Source organism: Dama dama, chromosome 30, assembly GCF_033118175.1.
Source record: "Dama dama isolate Ldn47 chromosome 30, ASM3311817v1, whole genome shotgun sequence".
Taxonomy (NCBI): Eukaryota; Metazoa; Chordata; class Mammalia; order Artiodactyla; family Cervidae; genus Dama; species Dama dama.
Window position 1 is genome coordinate 89,111,332 of NC_083710.1, and position 21,413 is coordinate 89,132,744.

The following is a 21,413-nucleotide window of genomic DNA, read 5'->3' on the forward strand; positions in this document are numbered from 1 at the left end:
TATGGTCACGTCAGTCACTCTGTGGCTTCAGAACTGCCTGAGTTTATGGCCAACACTTAAAGGCGGGTGAATGTGTCCCAGGGGGTAAAGATTCCGCCTGATAACACAGGAGACGCAAGAAGATTCCCTGGAGAAGGAAATGGCAACCCATTGCAATATCCTTGCCTGGGAAATCCCCTGGACAGAGGACTGGTGGGCTACAGTCCTTGGGGTCACAAAGAGTCGACACGCCTGAGCGACCGAACACAATTGTCAGCAGGTGTCCAGATTCCTCCACTGTTTCAAGAAAGGTGTGACCTGGCCGTCCGGCGCCGGGTGGCTGCCCTTCACGGAGGGCTCAGCGCCCTGCCCCCCGGCTGCCCTGCCCCCCCCACCCCTGTCCACCAAGGGTCCAGGCTCCTCCAGTTGGGGTGGCCCAAAGCAAGCTCCGTCCGCTGGCCGGTCGGTTAGAAGGCACCCGGTGACTGGCCGTCGGGAGCAGAGCCTGGGCCCCGCGTCCCCTGGTGTGTGTGTGCTGACGCTGGGTGGGGGGCGCCAGTCCAGCAGTGGCCCCGGCCGGGTCTCGCTCACGCTGCGTGTGGACCAGAGAAGACCCGCCACGGGCCAGGAGTCTCCACGGGTCGGGAGAGCGCCCTGGGCTCCTCCCATCACCGTTCCCTCTGTCACCTGGGCGTAGGCCAGGCCTGAGTCGGGGAGCGCTGTGGGCCAGGTAATCGTTAGCTGCCTCTTCCAACCAACCCCGCACATACTTTTCCCACCTTTTTAAGTGGAGACGGAGGAAACGCACTGCCTCTGAGCCCCTCCTCTCGACGAGGAGCGTGCCGGTGACCTTCACATGGACGTGCCCCGCTGTCCTGCCGTCTGGGTGTCTCTCGGTCACCCTCTCAGGGTAAAGCTCGTCCAGATGGATCCATTTCCAAGCTCTCGCTCTGCAAATGTTTAACCACCTCCCACCCTCCTGAGTTTCTGTGGGCAAGCTGTTTCCCATTTCTCTGTGGTTTTTGTTTTGCCTTTGGTGGGTTTCAGAGTCCGCGCGCCCCCGGGAGTGTCTGACATGTAGGCGGTGGAAGGAGCCAGTTTTCCTGGGGGACAGCCGCGTGTCCGCGTCATCTGGCCACAGTCTGCCCCCACACGACACACCGGCTGGCCGCAGCTGTCAAGGGAGGCTGCACCGTCTGCCGCGCGTGTTTTGCGGGTAAAACATGTTAACCAAGGTGGGTGGCCGCGGGCAAGACGCTGGTGACTTCCGGTCACTTTGCTTCTGCCGTGCTGACCCCGGCGCCTGGCTCGCGGGCTCTGTGATGGGGCGAGGCCAGGGTCCCTGGCGCCTTGTTGGGACTCACAAGGCCGGCTTCCGTTTCCCTCCCCTCTTACCTTCTGGGGGAGGCCTGCGTCTGTTCCTGGAGCCCCTCCCATCCTGGCCTGGGTGTGGCTGCAGGCGCCCAGGAGCCAGTGGCCTAGGAGGATGCGGAGGCTGCCGGTGAGTTCCCGCGGGGCTCATGGACGCTCCTGCGAACGTGGCAGACAGGGGCCTGGGTCATCCAGCCTGCCGCTCTCGGCCGTGCCCGGGGGTAGCCCGCCACCCCTCCACCCCCACCGTCCGCATGGGGTGAGGGGCTCCCCTGCCACGTGGACACCGGGCCTTTGCTTTGCCCACCCAGTGTCCTTCCTCCTGCACGCCTCTGTCCTGGTCTGAGGACAGAGGCCCGCCTGAGACGCATCGTGTCAACACACATCTGGTCGTTGAGGACATGGAGGCCGAGAATGTGGCTGAGGAAGGCGGCGTCCTCGTGGTGAAAAGCTGGCATCGATTCCGGGGTGGTTCTAAGATGCTCGTGGCGGGTCCATGAACCTCGGTGGTGGTGTGTTTAAGCGCCGGCATCTAAAATACGAAGCCGCGGCAGGTCCGTGCCTGTCCTGGTGCTGGGCTGGGGCCGCAGCGAGGCTCGGGACTGCAAGTGCGGCCTTCTCCTGCCCTCGGGCGGCTGCTCCCGGGGAGGGGGGCAGAGCGAGTGGTCTCTGTCCCTCGTCCTGCGAGGACATGGTCCCATCAGGGAAGATGCCACCCTCACACCCGCGTTTCATCTCCCCTGCTTCCCCGGGTCCCGTCTCCAGCCGCAATCACAGTGGGGGTTAGGGGTTCACTGTGTGCGTTCAGGGGACACACTTCCGTTTGTGGCTGAATACAGAGAGAGAACCGCAAAGGACACAGTTTGAAAAAGTGCATTGTCTGTTGACTGTTTTATCAAACAAAAGGAAGTGTTCCCCAGAATTTGGGGGGACTAACAGAGTAAGCATGCAGCAAGAATGGTCGCTCTTCCGGGCTGTGGAGCGGGTTTCAGCTGTCGTCAGCGCTGACAGACCACGGTGCCCTCGATCCAAGCCCTGATCCGTCACGGTCCTGTGTGTTCCTGTCTTTCTCTTTTCTTTTTTCCCTGTGGGAGGCTTGGTTTTTTCAGTCTTCTAACTTCATTGAGGCTTTCAATGGCTAAGTCAGAGATCGCTCTTGGTAAATGTCACACTGCACTTGAAAATACGTGGGTTATTTTAAAGTATATTTTGCTATTGATTGCTCACATAATTCCACAGTGATAAGAGAACAGACTCTGTATGATTTTGACACCTTTAGCCAGTGAAATTTTTGCACCTGGGTTTATGTTCCCATCCCTGGAGGAGGAAACGACAACCCACTCCAGTATTCTTGCCCAGAGAACGCCGTGGACGGAGGAGCATGGCGGTACAGTCCGTGGGGTCACAGAGAGTCGGACGCGACTGGGCATGCATTAGCCCTAGCTGGGAGGCTCAGTAGGAGAGTGGTGGTTGGTGTCAAGTGTCGTCTGGGTCTGTTAGGACTAAATCCGCAGCGTCTGTCTCGTTGACGCGACAGATGTCCCCCACGTAACTGGATTGGGCGGAGGGGGCTGGGGAGCGGCTGGTCCCCGAGTCAATGGGATCTGGTTTAGGCAGTGTGCTGTTGGCCTGCTCTGTGCAGGGCCGCCTCTTCACCTCCAGCAGAATCGGAGCGGGGTGGCTGGAAGGTGACCCCGGGCTGCTGCTGGGGTGACAGGGACGTGACTTCTCTGTGGGCCGGGGACGCAGGGTCACCCTACCACCCACGCGTCCTGGGCTTTCGAGGTGACCTGAGCGTTCCCGGGCCAGTGCTGTGGATCTTTCCTTCTTAGGTTTGCCTGTAATCACAGCCTGGTTCTCTCTCATTAAAAACCTGCTCAGGCTGGTACACACCCGTGTCAGAAAACACCCTGATACGGTGGGGAGCCGGCACAGCCTCTGTGGTGCTGGGGGCTGGCCCCGTCTGTCTGATGCCAGGGCTCTCGGCAAAGCTGCAGGACCCGGGGTGGGGGGCGCCCCGCTCTGTCTTCTCTGAACTGTCCGTGCAGTTGATGGAATCCGCCCCACAAGATCAAGTTTATTTCTGGGCCGTGTGTGTCTGCCTCTGCCCTGGGTGTCGGTCTTGCTCCCTCCCACCTGCTCCCTCCCTGCTCCGGACAGACCCCGCTGTCGGGGCAGGAGGCGGCCAGCCTAGCTGGCTGTTACGTAATCTCCCTCCTTCAGAGAAAAGAGGATTTCCTCCAGCCTATTTTCAGCAAAGGATTAGGGACAATGAAGTTCTGCCATGGGAGCGTCATCTGGATTTCTGTGTGATTTTTCAGGAGGGCCTCCGTGTCCTGCCCAGAAAACATGAGTTTTTAAATCATGGACTTAAAAGTTATTATTCCCTGGAACAAAGTCATGGGGCGATTATTGGTGCAGGAGATGAATGATCTGAGGGTAAGGCAGGCCTGGATTTGTCCGTCCCTTTCAGGTAAAGGATCTGAAATGGACGGACAACTTACATGCACGTGGAGTAATTTAACTTCCCTTTTCTCTTTAGGAAGGGTTTGGAAATAGTCGTTTTGATGTGAATCACATAGATAAGCCATTAAAGTCGTAGATAGCCGTGAGGTATGTCCGCCCGCGCACTTTTTTGACTTGGGGATGCATCTGAAGGCAGCGTGTGTGTTAGAAAGCTGAGGTAACCATCCCGTGGTTAGACTCTGCCTGTGTCCTCACTTCTGATGTTGTCTAGCTCTTCTCACTGTTTTTCTGAACCATGGAAACTCGTGACATTAAAGCTCAGGTGGAAGCAACCTAGATGCCCATCAGCAGATGAATGGATAAGGAAGCTGTGGTACACATACACCATGGAATATTACTCAGCCATTAAAAAGAATTCATTTGAACCAGTCCTAATGAGATGGATGAAGCTGGAGCCCCTTATACAGAGTGAAGTAAGCCAGAAAGATAAAGAACATTACAGCATACTAACACATATATATGGAATTTAGAAAGATGGTAACGATAACCCTATATGCAAAACAGAAAAAGAGACACAGAAATACAGAACAGACTTTTGAACTCTGTGGGAGAAGGCGAAGGTGGGATGTTTCGAGAGGAATCGGGTGGAGAGGGAGGTGGGAGCGGGGATTGGGATGGGGAAGACGTGTAAATCCATGGCTGATTCATATCAATGTATGACAAAACCCACTGAAGAAAAAAAAAAAAAAGATTCAAGCATCAACTAAAAAAAAAAAAAAAAAGAAATTAAAAAAATAAATAAATAAAGCTTAGGTGGGGGGCAAGCCTGGCAGATTCTAGCAGGGGGAGGCGTGCCACGAGCTCAGTGCACACTGGGTGCTCAGCGTCGCTATTCACAGATATCTGTTGACACTCCCTGTATGCACAGGGGATGCCGTGGGGGGCAAAATGCACAAATGCCCAACGCCCCTGGAGACGGCATTTTGGTTGTAGACAGCAAATAGGCACGCAGTAGGCTGGCTGAGTGTCAGGAAGGGCCGTGGATGAAAAGGAGACGGGAATGGGGTCAGAATGGGGGGCAGGGGGAAAGAAGGGGAGGTGACAGGAGCCAGGTCTGGGGGGACGACGTGGCCCCGGGCCCCGGAATCAGAGGGCTGGGGGTCCAGGTCTGGCGAGACGGGGTGGCCCTGGGCCCAGGAAACACAGGGCTGGGGGTCCAGTTCTGAGGGGGATGGGGTGGCTCCGGGCCCTGAAACACAGGGCTGAGGTCCAGGTCTGGGGCATGGGGTGGCTCCGGGCCTGGGAATCACAGGACTGGGGGAGTCCAGGTCTGGGGCACGGGGTGGCCCCGGAATCACAGGGCTGGGGGTCCAGGTCTAGGGGGGATGGGGTGGCTCCAGGCCCCGGAATCACAGGGCTGGGGGTCCAGGTCTGGGTGGGATGGGGTGGCTCCAGGCCCCGGAATCACAGGGCTGGGTGTCAAGGTATGGGGCACGGGGTGGCTCTGGGCCCCGGAATCACAGGGCTGGGGGTCCAGGTCTAGGGGACAGGGTGGCTCTGGGCCCCAGAATCACAGGGCTGGGGGTCCAGGTCTGGGGGCACAGGGTGGCCCTGGGCCCAGGAATCACAGGGCTGGGGGTCCAGGTCTGGGGGGACCGGGTGGCTCTGGGCCCGGGAATCACAGGACTGGGGGGTCCAGGTCTGAGGGCATGGGGTGGCCCCGGAATCACAGGGCTGAGGGTCCAGGTCTAGGGGGGTGGGGTGGCTCTGGGCCCGGGAATCACAGGACTGGGGGAGTCCAGGTCTGGGGGCACAGGGTGGCCCCAGAATCACAGGGCTGGGGGTTCAGGTCTGGGGGAATGGGGTGGCCCCAGAGTCACAGGGCTGGGAGTCCAGATCTGGGGGCACGGGGTGGCCCTGGGCCCAGGAATCACAGGACTGGGGGGTCCAGGTCTGGGGGTATGGGGTGGCCCCAGAATCACAGGGCTGGGGGTTCAGGTCTAGGGCGGACGGGGTGGCTCCAGGCCCGGGAATCATAGGACTGGGGGTCCAGGTCTGGGGGCACGGGGTGGCCCTGGGCCCAGAAATCACAGGGCTAGGGGTCCATGGAGGCCAGAGGCCAGCCCAGCGCAGCGGTCCGCGGTGGGCGGTAGGGGCGGTGTGACAGATGGGGGGTCACTGTCGCTGTAATCAGTAGGGCCACGTGGCCACCCCGAAACTCTCATTGCTTAAAACATGGAGTATGTATGTTACCTTTGATAAAGGTTAAAATTTGGTTTAAAATTATAAAGCACAAGAAACTGTACTCAATACTCTGTAAGGACCTGTATGGGAAAGAATGTTAAAAAGAGTGGCTGTGTGTGTATGTATAACAGACTCACTTTGCTGTACTCTTGAAATTAACACAATATTGTAAGTCAACTGTATACTCCAATAAAAGTTCAAAAAAAGGAATTACATGGCCGAAGAGGAAGATGTGATGTAATAAATTAGGATGGTTGTAACATTACAAACATGCATTGACCTATTGAATGAATATACGGTAGATTGGTTTATGGGCAGTTTTTTTTTTTAATTGTGGTAAAATATACATAAGATTTACCATTTTAACCATTTCCAAATAGGCATATAATATAATCCATTGGCTTTAAGTTACATTTGCATAGTTATCATCACCATCCATTTCTAAAACTTTTTCATCTTCCCAAAAAGAAACTGATTTATGGGCAGTTTTAAGTAGTTTATTCTACACTTTATATTGTATATCTTGCTTTTTTGGAAGCTTTTTTTTTTTTTAATCAATGAAAAAGACCTTATCAGAGACATGGGAAGACTTACTGAAACCTAAGCAGTGATTAAATTTTAATGGAAAATGTACCCTTGGCAAGAGGTTTTTTTTCTTTTTTCTTTTAAATAATTGGTGATGGCAAGCTTTATTAAAATTTAAATACTTGAATGTGAGTATTCATTTGGCTTTATGTTTTGCTTAATATGTGTTTGTTTAGAGCAGCCTGAGTGGTGATTATTGCTTCAGAGAAGAAAACTCAATACTTGTCATAAAACAAGTAATTCTGTAATGAGACAGAATATCTCATAACTAAAAGTTATATCTAGTTGGCAGTACACTCAAATAATATAGCTCATAATGATGTTTGTTTAATGGTGTTAGAAAGCCACATGCCTTTCTCCTAAGTGCATTGATAAGAAATAGGAATTTAGTGCTTTATGAGAAATTTTCTTCCAGAAACTACAGTCTGTTGATTGTTTGGATCAGATAAATTTTCTGTTTTGAGTTAATCTATAATGTTTATTCTTTTACTATCTAAAAACAATGATTAAGAAATAGGTGAAACTTAAATTTGAGGAATTTTTTTCTGTAAAATTGTTGGGTCTGTGACAAGCAGTTTTCTGTTATTTCTGCTCCAAAGGTGATAGGAGATTTTTTTGTTGTTATTAAATTGAAATAATTGTTTGATTTCATAAATTGCTGTGTCACTTTTTAGAGAGCGGTGTGGTTTCAAAAGCAGGAAGTCCCGTTCTTATTAAGTACTTAGTTTATTTAACAAGAAACTTCGTTGTAAAGTTGAACACTTCTGTCTCTTTAACAGTGTGGCTCGTTAAAAACCGCGGCTGTCACCAGCCGGTGAGGTGCCCTGCTGGGGCGTCGTGGTCCTCCGCAGAGCTGACCGAAAAGTAACGATGAGAGAGTTCGGCGCGTGTCCCCGGCGAGCTCCGGCGTCGCCTTCCTGAAGACGGCCGGGTGGCCTCTCTCAGCCGTTACCCGCGCGTCGCAGGGGCGTCAGGCCTGGGGGCGTGGCCTCTCTCAGGGCGTCAGGCCTGGGGGCGTGGCCTCTCTCAGGGCGTCAGGCCTGGGGGCGTGGCCTCTCTCAGGGCGTCAGGCCTGGGGGCGTGGCCTCTCTCAGCCCGTTACCCGTGGACGTCGCAGGGGCGTCAGGTCTGAGGGACGGTGGACGTGCGTCCGCACAGAGGCCTGCCCTTCGTCGGGAAGCAGGGACTGGCTGGCGCTGGTCTCTCTCTATTTTTGGCCCAGCCTCGCCACAGACGGGTCAGGTACCTTCGGGCACTTTGTCAGCTGATGACTGACTTCCCGCCTGGGGCCGGGGAAAGAGCAGTTTGGTTCACGTCTTGACCTGGATGAAGGCTGCAGCCCACGTGGCCCCCGGCAGGTCCTGTGCTAACCTGAGCTGCCCACGGCCGCCTCCCTGGGCTCGCTGGCCCTGCGTGGATGGGGCCGTGGGGGGCACTGGGGGCTTAGGGCATAGACTCCAGCCTGTCACCCGCCCAGCGTCCAGCGTGTTCATCCCGGCCACGGGTTGACCCGCTCTAGACCTGTAGCCAGCGAGGTGTTGAGAAGACTTTATGCACAGACGTGCAGGCCCGGGAAGTGACGGTCCAGGCGGTGGCCTCGGGACCCTTCTGCAAAGCCACCTTCTCAGTAGATCCTGGATTCTGGTTTCAAGGCCAGGACGAGGCCTCCAGCGTGTAAAATCCACATGTCACTCTGTGGCCAGGAACGCCGTCCACACACCCCTGGAGTCCATGTCCTCATTCAAGAGCGTGGTTCACACGTACACACACACACACACACACACACACACAGGCCTCCAGTGTGTAAAATCCACATGTCACTCTGTGGCCAGGGACGCCGTCCACACACCCCTGGAGTCCATGTCCTCATTCATGAGCGTGGTTCACACGTACACACACACGTACACACACACACACACACACACACACGCCTCCAGCATGTAAAATCCACATGTCACTCTGTGGCCAGGGACGCTGTCCACACACCCCTGGAGTCCATGTCCTCATTCATGAGCGTGGTTCACACGTACACACACACACACACACACACACTCCTCTCCAGCCGGTGGAGTAAACGGGAAGGCAGGTGCAGCGCCCCCAGAGGACGAGTTGTGGTTGGGGGATAGACGGAGCTCTGGGAGCAAGGGGCCCAGCCCCTGTCTGGGGGTGGTGCGGGGGCCCCCTGGCTCCTGGGCGACGGCCTCTGCTGTCTCAGGGTGGTTCTTACCCCTGGGATCTGTGGCCAGTGTTCTCTGTGCGGATGGGGGCACCAGGTGCCCTTTTAATGAAAGGGGCGATGGCGGGGGTGGTTCTCAGGTGGCCAGCATAGTCCACAGGAGACGACTGGTGGTGAAGGTCAGTTGTCAAGCCAGGGCCGGACGAGGCCCAGAGTCTGTTCCCCGCTGCTGCTCCTGGGGGTCTCAGGTGCCCTGGCCCCCCTTCCTGCACTCCCGGGCAGTGCTGCGTGAGTGGTGCTGGCGAGCGGCAGAGCTCAGCGGGGTGGGTGGAGAGCCCACCTGCCCTTATATCCGCTGGACAGAACCACAGGCAGGCCCTCCGGGGCCTGGGGCCGAACCTGTGCCCAGAAAGGGCTCCGTTCAGCAGTTCAGTCACTCATGTCTAATTCTTCGCGACCCCATGGACCACAGCATGCCAGGCCTCCCTGTCCATCACCAACTCCCGAAGTTTACCCAAACTCATGTCCATGAAGTCGGTGATTCCATCTAACCATCTCATCCTCTGTTGTCCCCTTCTTCTCCTGCCTTCAGTTTTTCCCAGCGTCAGGGTCTTTTCGAATGAGTCAGCTCTTTGCATCAGATGGCCAAAGGATTTGAGCTTCAGCTTCAGTATCAGTCCTTTCGATGAACACTCAGGACTGATCTCCTTTAGGATGGACTGGTTGGATCTCCTTGCAGTCCAAGGGACTCTCAAGAGTCTTCTCCAACACCACAGTTCAAAAGCATCAATTTTTCGGCGCTCAACTTTCTTCACAGTACAACTCTTACACATGCATACATGCCCTCTGGAAAAACCATAGCCTTGACTAGACGGACCTTTGTTGGCAAAGTAATGTCTCTGCTTTTTAATATGCTATCTAGGTTGGTCATAACTTTCCTTCCAAGGAGTAAGCGTCTTTTAATTTCATGGCTGCAGTCACCATCTGTAGTGATTTTGGAGCCCAGAAAAATAAAGTCAGCCACTGTTTCCACTGTTTCCCCATCTATTCACCATGAAGTGATGGGACCAGATGCCATGATCTTAGTTTTCTGAATGTTGACTTTAAGCCAACTTTTTCACTCTCCTCTTTCACTTTCATCAAGAGGCTCTTTAGTTCTTCTCCACTTTCTGCCATAAGGGTGGTGTCATCTGCATATCTGAGGTTATTGATATTTCTCCCAGCAGTCTTGATTCCAGCTTGTGCTTCCTCCAGTGCAGAGTTTCTCATGGTGTACTCTGCATATAACTTAAATAAGCAGGGTGACATGTACAGTCTTGACGTACTCCTTTTCCTATTTGGAGCCAGTCTGTTCCATGTCCAGTTCTAACTGTTGCTTCCTGACCTGTATACAGGGTTCTCAGGAGGCAGGTCAGGTGATCTGGTATTCCCATCTCTTTGAGAATTTTCCACAGTTTATTGTGATCCATACAGTCAAGGGCTTTGGCATAGTCAAGAAAGCAGAAATAGATGTTTTTCTGGAACTTTCTTGATTTTTCAATGATCCAGCGAATGTTGGCAATTTGATCTCTGGTTCCTCTGCCTTTTCTAAAACCAGGTTGAACATCTGGAAGTTCACAGTTCACGTAGTGCTGAAGCCTGTCTTGGAGAATTTTGAGCATTACTTTACTAGTGTGTGAGATGAGTGCAATTGTGCGGTAGTTTGAGCATTCTTTGGCATTGCCTTTCTTAGGGATTGGAACGAAAACTGACTTTTCCAGTCCTGTGGCCACTGCTGAGTTTTCCAAATTAGCTGGCATATTGAGTGCAGCACTTTCACAGCATCATCTTTTAGGATTTGAAATAGCTCAACTGGAATTCCATCATTCCACTAGCTTTGTTCATAGTGGTGGTTCCTAAGGCCCACTTGACTTCACATTCCAGGATGTCTGGCTCTAGGTGAGTGGTCATACCATCATGATTATCTGGAAGTGGGTGGTTTTCTGGCAGCCGCTCCCGGAACCCAGAGCCCAGATAGACCTACCGTTGTCGTGTGTTTGAATATCCAAACAAGACACCTTTGGTTGCTATGAACAGAGGTGTGAATGTTTAAAACAAGTTCAGTTGGATTTCTGTGGACTTGGGATAGTTGTAAATTCATCTACACGGTATTACATAAGAGAGTCCACAAAGCTCTCTGGGTCTTTGTGGAATGATTTTTTTTTTTTTAATTTCCTGGTTCTTATGGATGTAAGAATTCGTGTTATTGAGCACATTCAGATAGAAAGGAGCGTGAGCCGTGTGAATGGCGGTGTTGAATCTTACATGATCTTGTGGGTTTCTGATTCTTGTTTAAGCTGTGGCTTCTTAAGGCTGCAGTTGTTCCAGGCAGAATGGAAATTTTATTCCCGTTTTGTTTGTGGGAAGATCACATTCTGGCCATTTAATCTTCTCCTGACAGCTAACTGTTGATAAGGAAGAAAGGAAACCAGATACCAGCTTGGGTGTCCCCAGTTGCAGACAGGGAGGCCAGGAATGCAGCCTCCAGTGGATGCCGAGGCCGGCGGCTGGGGACCAGGTGGGTCGCTGAGCGGAGGGCTCTGGTCCCTCTGTCCCCCCGCCACCCCACCCCGGGGCTTCTGCTGTCCTGCCATTCTCCATGCCCCACCCGCCCTTCCTCCTGCGAGACAGGCTGGGTCTCCTCTCTCCCCACTTCTGCCCTCATGCCGGATCTTCAGGGGGCACCTTCTGGGTTCCGCCAGAGACGTCCCCATCTCAGCTGGAGGAGATGCCAGTGGCGCTTCTCTGGCCCCTCGGAGGACCCCCAGCCCTTCCCCTAAGTCCCTGCGGGGAGGGGGTGATGGGAGGAAGGAGCAGAGGGGCTGGCCTGGCTCCCCTTCCAGACCACCCTCCTCTTTCTGCTTCAGAAGGGGCTGCACGGGGGAAGCGTGAGAGAGCAGAAACCGTAGTTTCGAGAAAGGTGGCCGGGGCGCCTGCCTGAGCCCCGTGCCTTCTGGGCTCAGGTCCATGGACACACAAGCCTGGGCTTGGCACCCTGCACGGGGGTGGTGGGCCTGGGGCGACTTGGGGGCTCAGGCTGTTCTGAGAGTGGGGAAGTGTGAGCTCTCTGCTGCAGCTTCCACAGGAACGGGGACCAAGAGCCGAAAGCAGAGATCCTCCTGCTCGCGGAGAGGTTTTTCCAAGCCTTAGAGAGCAGAATGAGCAGGACAGAATTTCAGGTGCAAATTATGGCCTCACCTGCAAGCTGGTGAAATAGGTCCGTGACATTTCACAGCTCGAAGAATCATTTTTCCTCCTGAGTCATATCCGATTTTATTTCAGAATGCACGACTGGGCTCACAGCAGGCAGGGCTGCCCCATCACACGGTCTAGGTGGGTCGTGGCCCAGGAGGAGCTGCGGGTTTCTCTGGAAAACACAGTTTTAGAAAACGTTTTAACAACCACACGGACTTGGGTTGAGAGTAACTGTCCCCAGGTTGCAGCGTCACGCTGCTGAGCAGTGCAGACCTGCTATGTGTTTCAGCTGTGGATGTGAGCCAGATGGTGTGTGCATCACAAGTGTCACTGTGCTACCGAAGTGTTTACAGGTCCGGGGCTGGTTTGTTAATTCATTTTCAGCTTCTCTGTACTGCTTGTAATGGCAAACCTATTTCCTCAAATATCTGATGGTACTGAATTTCCTAACTAGTGGTGGTAGGTGAGAAAACAGGACATGTTATAAACCATCCTTAAAAGTTGGAAGCTATGTGTGCGTTAGAACAGGGCTGCCCGAATCCTGCTCCCTGCATGAGACCCTCCTTGCCTGTCTCTATTTTCACCTTTTCTGTAAGAAGCACTCATTGCTTTGCTGTTGGAAAAGGGCATAAAAGCAATGGAAATAATGAAAGCATCTGGATGATTTTTTTTTTTGCAGCTTTAAGAATGTTAATTTTCCACTAATGATGTTCATTCTGTTTTTTATTTTTGCTGATAAAATTTTGTTTGTTAGCCAACTCGAACTAAACTTTTCCAGTTAACCGTTTTATAACTTTACGTACGGTCTGCACAACTAACCAAAATACAGCTGCAAGTGTCCTTTGAAATCTCAGGGGTGACGGCAGCCTTCAGCGGGGTCCCACCTTCAAACTGTGTGTGCTGGACTCTGGGGAGCGGGGAGTCAGAGGAAGAGGAGCCCCCCGATTAGGTTCTTGGAACCTTCTCCAAGGAGATCGTCTGGGGACCCTCTGGTGGGCTTTGAGTTAGCACTTAGCCCTCGAGCACAGGCGGATCAAAGGCCAGTGTTTTAGAACAGGGTAGAATATTAAGGGGCGAGGGAGGCTTAAAACGTTGCTATTGGTTTTAACAGAAAAGGCTTTCGTTGACAGCCCAAGCCTGATCTGACTACACATGTGCGGTGACTGAACACTGTGGGCTGCATCTTGTCACGTGGTTGGCAGGGCCCACAGGCCAAGGTCCGTCCTCCTGATGCATCAGGTAATTCAGTGATCCTCTGCTCCAGGTGTTTAAACTTGCAGAGAGGCAATTTGAAAACCCAAATAAATATAAAAGTCTGTCCTTAATTGTTTTAAGTATAAAATTTCCCCATTTATTACTTTGTCTTGAAACATTATTAAAATGTCAAAGATTAACATGTAGGCTATGGGAATAATCTTATTTATTCTTGATGCAGAATAAATATTTCCATTCCATCTTTAGGAATTTGCCTCAGGAACTCATGGTCTAAGTGTGCAAAGATAATCATATTAAAATGTTCCCTCGTTTTATAGTAACTGTAAGTGGAGGATAGTCTTTAAAAGTTGTTAATCACTGTGTTATGCACCCATAACTTATATAATATTGTATAGCAATACTTCAAAATAAAACAAAAATAAAATGTTCCCTGCAGCTTTGTTGACAGTAGTAAAGAAAGCAACTTCACTCTGTGAACCGGTAGATTACTGACAGTTTGTGCAGAGGAATACAATGCAGACTTTTAGAGAGAGGGTGTAGATTTTAGGCTTAGTGATGTGAAAAGAAGTTTATACTGTATTAGGTGAAAAAAACATATTACAAACTGTGCAAATGACATGATCCTATTTTTAATATATATGCCTTTTTATGGATTCATATAAATACATGCATAGAAAAGAAATGTGGAAAAGTATACAAAGAAATGTCAGCTAGTGATTACCTCTGGATGTCAAGGTTGTGGGTTATGGTTATTTTCATCTGTTTGTCTGTCTTGTGCTAAAAAGTTTTATACTGATCATGTATTGCTTTTGTAATCTGAAGAAAAGTATAAAGCTTTTGCCATTAAGGCGAGTTAAAACAAGCAGCAGAGCTCACTCAGGACACTTTCTGTTACTACTGAGAGGAGACACTTGGCGGGAGGCGAGAGGTCCTCGCGTGACCAGGAGATGAGCTTGCTGCCCTTGTGGGCGGGGCCTCCTGCTGCCGCTTCGTGGTCTGATAAAGAGGGACTGTTTACCGTCCTGGGGGGGACCAGCAGAGAGGCAGGTGCAGGCCGTGAGTGAGAACCCCCGCTCCGCCCCCTACCCCCTGACCTGCACAGCCCGGGGGCGCTGCTGCAGAGTGTAAATCCATTCTGACCTGAGGTCACAGACAGAAGGCAGTGTGAGCTGAGAATGCACGTGCAGGGCCTGGGGAGCTGATAAGATGGTGGCCTCAGGGAAGCCGGTTAGCTGTAGTCAGGCACACTGTCAGAGTCCCCTGTCTCCAGACCCTCCCCAGAGGCTGTTGCCCAGTGTTAGGCCCGTGTGAGCAGAGGAAGGAGTCTGTGTCCCGAGCGCCCGGGAGAGCGGCCCCTCCCCGAGAGGAGCTACGGGCTGGCCTTCCGGGGCGGGTCTGACTCAGTTCAGTGCAGTGGTCCTGGGCGATGTGACCCGCAGTCTGGAGTGCAGGGAACAGTCGGGGGAGTAAGTGATGGTGGCAGACAGCTGTGACCTGCCCCCCGCCCCAGACGGCAGCGTCCCAAGCCTGGACCCCAGGCCTCTGACGCCCAGGACGCCAGGTTACAGGTGCCACTTAGGACGAAAAGTGTGTCGTGGCCGAGGTATGACCCCCGTTTTCAAGTGAGGAGCAGGGGCAGAGACTGGCTGCACCCCCAGGTCACACATCTGGAGCCACACCTGGGGAGCGAGTTCTGAGCCGGTTCCCCGACCCCAGCGGGGTCCTGACCCGGGGTCAGTGCAGACCCCCGCAGGTCAGGGCTCAGGGCCGAGGCGGCACCAGGCCCGGGGACAGCTGCTGTGGGTGCCATCCTCACCACCCACAGGTTCCAGCATTTACCTGTGTGTTAGAAAGTCGCTCAGTCATGTCCGACTCTTTGCGACCCCATGGGCTTTACAGTCCATGGAATTCTCCAGGCCAGAATACTGGAGTGGGTAGCCATTCCTTTCTCCAGGGGATCTTCCCAACCCAGGGAATGAACCCAGGTCTCCCACACTGCAGGTGGATTCCGTACCAGCTGAGCCACCAGGGAAGCCCCGAGAGACTCCCAAACTCACTGCAAAAGTGCGGCCTGCACAATTCCAGTTTTTGTAAAAGATACAGCTCTGCCCCAGGCTGAGGGAGCCGCGTCTGGAGGCCTGGGAGGGGCTCAGGCTTTCTGCCCTGTCCCCCAGGGGTCCCTCCCTGCCCTGAGGGGCTGGGAAGCTGCCTGGGCCGCCCCCTGGGGTCTCTGAGCCCAGCACCCACCCCAGCTCCCCAGAGGTCGGCACTGCGGCGGGGACTCCAGCCTCGTCCTTGGTGTGGCCAGCCCCGCCGTCAAGGCCCACCTGAGTCCCCTCGGGAGGTGAGGCTGAGGACACTCCCCGCCCAGGAAATTCCAGGGCTTCTGAAGCACATGAGCCTGGACAGAGGAGCCCGCGGGTTTGTTTCCAGAACCCTCCGCCCTCCTCTCCCCACCTCCCCTCTGGCTTCCGGCCGCCCGCATCCGTCTGTCCTTCTCCTGCCACACCTGCTGCTCCTGCCCCCGCGTGGCGTCCAGGCGGCATCTGGTCAGCGCCCTGTGGTCGGTCAGGGCCTTCCCTTCCGGCTGGCCGAACCGCTCCTGGTGGAGAGCTTGGCCTCCACCCCTCTTCCACCCTCGGGAGTCCGCACTCAGCCTGTTTCAGGACCTCAGACACGAGGTGCGGGCAGTTTTCTCCTCGGCATGAAGTTAGGACGCAGGGAGGCACTGGTGAAGGAGCTCAGACACAGGAATTAGGTCTGGGCCCAGTTCGTGGGGGTGGAGGGGGGCTCCCTCACTCAGCCAGCCTGTTCTCCGGCCCCGCAGGGCATTCCAGAATGCAGCCTGGTCCTGACTCTGTCTGCCCATGGAGTCAGGTCCCGGGAGGACACCCTCTGCTCCAGCCCCGAGCACGAGTCCAGGCATCCTGACCCTCCAGCTACAGCCAGAGGCCCCCACGCCCCCTCCTCGGCTTCAGTTAGATTGCTGGAGCGCTCAAAGGGCTCAGAACCCTTTGTCATAAAAATGCACAGCTCAGTGTGACGGAGCAAGGGCTGTGAGCCTGCCGCACAGTCACCCGGACTCAGGGAGCAGGTGTCTGCAGCCAAGTCCGCATTTTCTGCAGGTGCCAGGCTGGGGGACAAGCCTCAGATCCACTCTTGGGCGCGGAGGTGGGGTTCTTTTAGGGGAAGAACAGGGAGACTGGAATAAGCCATCATCTAGAAAGCAGAAACATTGCTTAATCTCAGTTCTGGGGGTCAGGATGTCCCTGGTTTAGGATTCTTGGGTCAGGTGGTCCTGGCCTGGGGGCCTGTTTACTTGTCTCGCCCTGGAGAGACAGCCTGACTCTTCAGGTGATGGTCTGTGATGGCGGTGTTTGTCCATTAGCAGTGTTATCAGCGGCAGCCATCTCAGCCACCCAACCCTGTGGATGGGCATTCGTGAGCACAGAACTGACGTCAGAGGGCATGAGATGGAAGAACGTTCCGGATGGAGAGGTGATCCGTGAGCTCAGTAAGGGAACGAGGTTGCATTAGGAAGAGCCGGGTGGAAGAGGCGGGCAGAGCGAGGCGTGCGAGGGGCGGGTGTGGGGTCCAACCACCGGTGTCCGCGCCTCCGCCTGCTCACCTGACACCAGCCGGCAAGTTCTCCAAGCCCCCGCCTTTGGGGTTTCTGTGGAGACCTGAGGTTGGGAAATCTTACGGAAAACTTTGGGCACATTGTAACGTTTCATTTAATTGACATCTTTAAAACTCTTGCATGCTGACTGTGAATTCTTTAAGATAGCTCAGTGTTGTAGGTGGTGGTGGTGTGGTTTACTCGGTTGTGTCCAACTCTGCGACCCCACGGACTGCAGCACACAAGGCCTGCCTGTCCATCACCAACTCCCGGAGATTACTCAAACCCATGTCCATCGAGTCAGTGATGCCATCCAACCATCTCATCCTCTGTCATCCCCTTCTCCTCCTGCCTTCAATCTTTCCCTGCATCAGGGTGGTCAGCAGCGAGTTCTGTGGTCTTCATGTGCAGGGTCCTAGACGCCTCCCGGAGCCCCAGGTCGGGGGGAGAGGCGTCGATGGGGGTGTCCGGGCGGCAGGTCTCTCCTGATGTTGGCGAGCATCCTTGGAGCAGGGTCAGCCTCAGCAGGCTCCACGCCAGTCCCGTGATTGAAGGGTGACATCCATGCGCTTATCCTCGAGGGAGGTGGGAGTCGGCCCCTCACACATCACTGTGTGTCTGTGATAAAGTAGCGGGCGGGGACGTGGAGGGTGGACGCAGAAAAGACACAGGTGCCCTGTGCCAGTGTGGGGTGGGGGTTGCAGAGGGGGTTATAGAGGCGGGCTCCCAGGGAGAAGGCGGCTGGGGCCCCCACACCAGACCTTGGAGCCGGAGAGGGCGGGGGGCGGGGTGGTCCCTGGGTACGCCGCGTCACCCACCACAGGCACCGACGGGGTATCCCTGCTGCAGTGGAGCCTGCCGCCGTCGGGAGGGGGTCTGCCCTTCCCATCCTAGCCTGTCGGCCGGGGTGCATCTGTGCTGTGTGTAACCGGCGCCCTCCCCAGGCTCCTGCGGGTGAGCGGGGTGGGGGGGTGCCTGTTAGGACCCCCAGACCGTCTGACCCGTCTGCTGGTGCACAGGCTTTATTCGGAGGAATGCTCACTTGAACATCTTTAAGTTAGAACAAATTCGGACTTATCGCTCAAACAGCACGAACACTTTGCGTAAAACAAGAACAAACACAAAACTTTTAAAAAAGCCATGTGCTGCGCTGAGTCCCCCTGAGCCTCTCCCGGCCCCTCCCCTCCCGTATTCTTCTGTGTCTCTGCTCAGCCTCTTCTGCCCTCGGTGTTCAAACGAGAGAAAACCCAGCACTAGCACGGCTGTTTTATGGGCTCATCTGCCTTAGCCCGATTAGCGTTTCTGTTTGATTCTGGAGGCAGGTGCTGAGGTGATGGACACACGAGTGCCCGTTATCAGTGAGACCAGGAGTGCTGCAGAGGCGTCCCTGTTTCCTCCTAAAACGCGCCGAGTCTGACGGCCTCCCTGTGCCGGCCGGGGGTGAAGATGCCTCGCTTTCACGGCAGGGGCGCAAGTTCGGTCCCTGGTTAGGGATCTACGATCCCAAACGCTGAGTAGTGCAGCCAGAAAAACTAACAAATTAAAAAGTGTGTTGTCTGTGCATGCAGAGCAGACTTTATAAGATCTGAGCACTACATTATGTACGTCCAGACTGGACTGAAATAGGTTTGTCTTCAAGGAATTTGTAATAACTGAAAGTTGAAGATGAAAGTAGAATTTCTTGTCTTTGTTTTTAACGTGCAGACGAAAACCTGGGCAGAAATCAGGTTTTCAGGTTGGGAGCCTCAGCCATCGATGGTGGGTCCACCTTCAGGCCGTTGGGAGGCTGTATTGCCCTGAAAGTAAATTCACTAACGCGACGGCATTAGCCACCAGCGTGACCCAGTTCAGCACCTCCTCTCAGGGTTGTCCCCCTTCCGTAACTGTGCAGATTTCAGAGTGGAGGGCGACAGCAGTCCGTTTGTCGGTGAAGCTTTGTTTTTCTTGACACAACAAAAACTCCCCTGTCTCGGGCCCCTGGCACCCGCTGACCCGCTGCTGTGGGAGCGTCGCCCCGGGGTCGACGGGCCGCCGGCTCTGGCAGCTGCTTGTTGCTGTCAGCGTCCCTCAGGCCCCAGGGTGCGGTGGAGTGCTGCGAGCCCCCGAGGGAGGAGACCCGCTGACGCCATCTGGCCCTCCTCCTTCAGGAAGGGTTCCGAGCAGCGTTTGCCATTACATGCAACGAAAAGGAGGACATTTGAGAAGGAAAATGTCAGCAGACAGCCGCCGGCATTAGCTCTGTTTTCGTGCAGTTGAACGAAAGAGTGGAAGTGTCCATCTGAGTCTGGTAAGACGCTCTGCACGTTTATCAAGCAAAGCAAGCTGTTCATTCTGGGAGAGTGACTGATAAAAGGACCCGGGGAGACTGAGCAGCTTCTGTTGCGATTTTGCTGATGCTCCCGAAACGCTCAGGCTGAGCTGTTCCGTGAGTAACAGCTGATCCCACTGAGAGTCGCACGGGTCTGGTTCCCTCAGCGTGGCCGGCAGTCTTCCTATGACCCTTTTGCACAAGGCTCAAATTAGAGAACCCGCGGTCATCGTTTTTAAGGTTTCTGACAGCGAGACTTTGATGACCGGGAAACTTGCAGTCAGATGTGGGAACACGTGCTAGAGTCAGTTAGGACTGAGCCAGCAGTGCAGGTTGTAGGGAAAGCCAGTCCTCACCTTTAAAAACCATTTTGTGCTGGTGTGAAAAGTGGCCGTTTTAGTCATGATATTGATACTACTCCTAATGAGTCAGACTGAACCCAGCCACCAATGAGGGGGTGGAATTTTGCCACCTGCCTCTCTCAAGTAAGAAACGCCTTCCTGTTTGGCAAGAAAGTTTGTAAAAGAACCAGAAATGTTGCTGTTTTTAACCTGACCTGGGTGGTCTAGCAGGTGTGATGTGAGTGTTTTTTCTGTGTTGACTGATCACGCTTTTCTTGAGTGATTCCAGGGACGGTTTCTGAGTTTGCTGGTAGGTCCCTCTCGGGCTCTCCCCGTTTGGTGACCCTGAGGCACGTGTATGAAAGTGCTAGAGCTGCACTGTGGTTAATAAGTTACAGGTGGTGCCTCCGAGCACCCTCACACCCTCCCGAGCACCCTCACACCCCCGCCCCGCCCAGGGGCCTCTGCGGCGACGCTCACCGGACCGCGGTCGCCTCTCCTGGCTTTTGCCAGGAACGTGTGCTTCCAGGCGCCTGCCCTGCCTGCCCTGTGGTCATCCCGGCACTCAGCAGCAATGCAGTGGGTCCCTCGTGTGCTCACCTGGCATTGCAGGCGTGACCGCAGGAACCATTTTAATATAAATCCTGCAAGCTGGCCACAGGACACACAGGGGCCACCCTGTTCTTTCCCAAACGTGCTTCTAGCTTTAAAGGAACCGAGTCACTTTAGGGTGATTTTCAGAGCAGTCAGCTGTGGGCCCAGGTGGAGCCCAAGTGAAAACTCTTAAAAATGAGGAAATTGTGTCTGAGGAAGTCATCCTAAATTGCAGTATTTCAAACCAAGGGGACGGAGCGTGATGAACTCTACCTCTGGTGGTTTATCAGGTCGGAAAGAAGCAGAGGGAGCCAGGCAGCAGGGTGTGGGGGAGATGGAGGGTCTCTACTGACCCCCGCGGTTCTCCCTTCCTTCATGTCCACCGTGCTCCGTGGATTACCAGGTGATGGGAGTCGAGCTTTGATCGTTGCTGGGAGGTAAGGCCGAGGCCGCGCCGGGCAGAGGTGGGGGCGGCCGCTGCCTGGTTCTGACCTCGCCGGCAGGCCGCCTGTCCGTCAGAGGGGGCGTCCTGTGGGCTGCAGTGATGGTCTCCTGTCCGTTAGAGGGGGCGTCCTGCGGGCTGCAATGATGGTCTCCTGTTCATCAGAGCGGGGTGTCCTGCGGGCTGCGGTGATGGATTCCTGTCCGTCAGAGCGGGCGTCCTGAGGGCTGCGGTGATGGTCTCTTGTTCATCAGAGCGGGGTGTCCTGTGGGCTGCGGTGATGGTCTCCTGTCCGTCAGAGCGGGCGTCCCGAGGGCTGTGGTGATGCGGGCGGGCCGCGTCCCCCGCTGCGTGCGCCCCTCCAGGGCCCCGCCCACCTGGTCCGCCCGCTGCCCCTTGGGGTGCGGCACCCTGCCTCTGGACAATGTGGCAGGCTCCCTGCCATCTGCAACTTTCTGTTTCCCTCCTTAGCTAAAGAAATAAAACAAAAACAGGCTTTTCCACAGCACTGGCTTTGGCTCACTTCTGTTACCCTTTTCTTTACCGCGCGACACAGTCCTGTGACCCCACGTTGGAACCTGCGGGCCCCCAGACACCAGGTCCAGTCCTGTCCCAAACCGTCCCCAGGGCCCACGTGCTTAGCTGGGAGGGGAAAGTCATCAGTACTGGTCTGTTTTGATGGCGGCCACCCTAATGGGTGGGCTTCCCCGGTGGCTCAAATGGCAAAGAATCTGCTTGCAACGCAGGAGACCTGGAATCAATCCCTGGGTGGGGAAGATCCCCTGGAGAAGGGAATGGCTACCCACTCCAGTATTCTTGCCTGGAGAATCCCACTGACA

General features: G+C 54.5%; 1 protein-coding gene across 5 annotated transcripts in view; it reads left to right on the top strand.

Annotated features, from left to right (window-relative positions):
- ATP11A (ATPase phospholipid transporting 11A) overlaps nt 1-21,413 on the top strand; it is a 103,585-nt gene that overhangs the window by 6,247 nt on the left and 75,925 nt on the right. Inside the window, exon 1 of one of the 5 annotated variants that reach the window (XM_061133523.1) lies at nt 11,337-11,378. The exons of the other annotated variants lie outside the window; for them this stretch is intronic. Within the exon in view, the coding sequence (XP_060989506.1) occupies nt 11,352-11,378 (27 nt within the window). The 5' untranslated portion in view covers nt 11,337-11,351. Of the gene's footprint in view, nt 1-11,336; nt 11,379-21,413 lie in introns of those variants that run through there. 5 annotated transcript variants of the gene reach the window in all.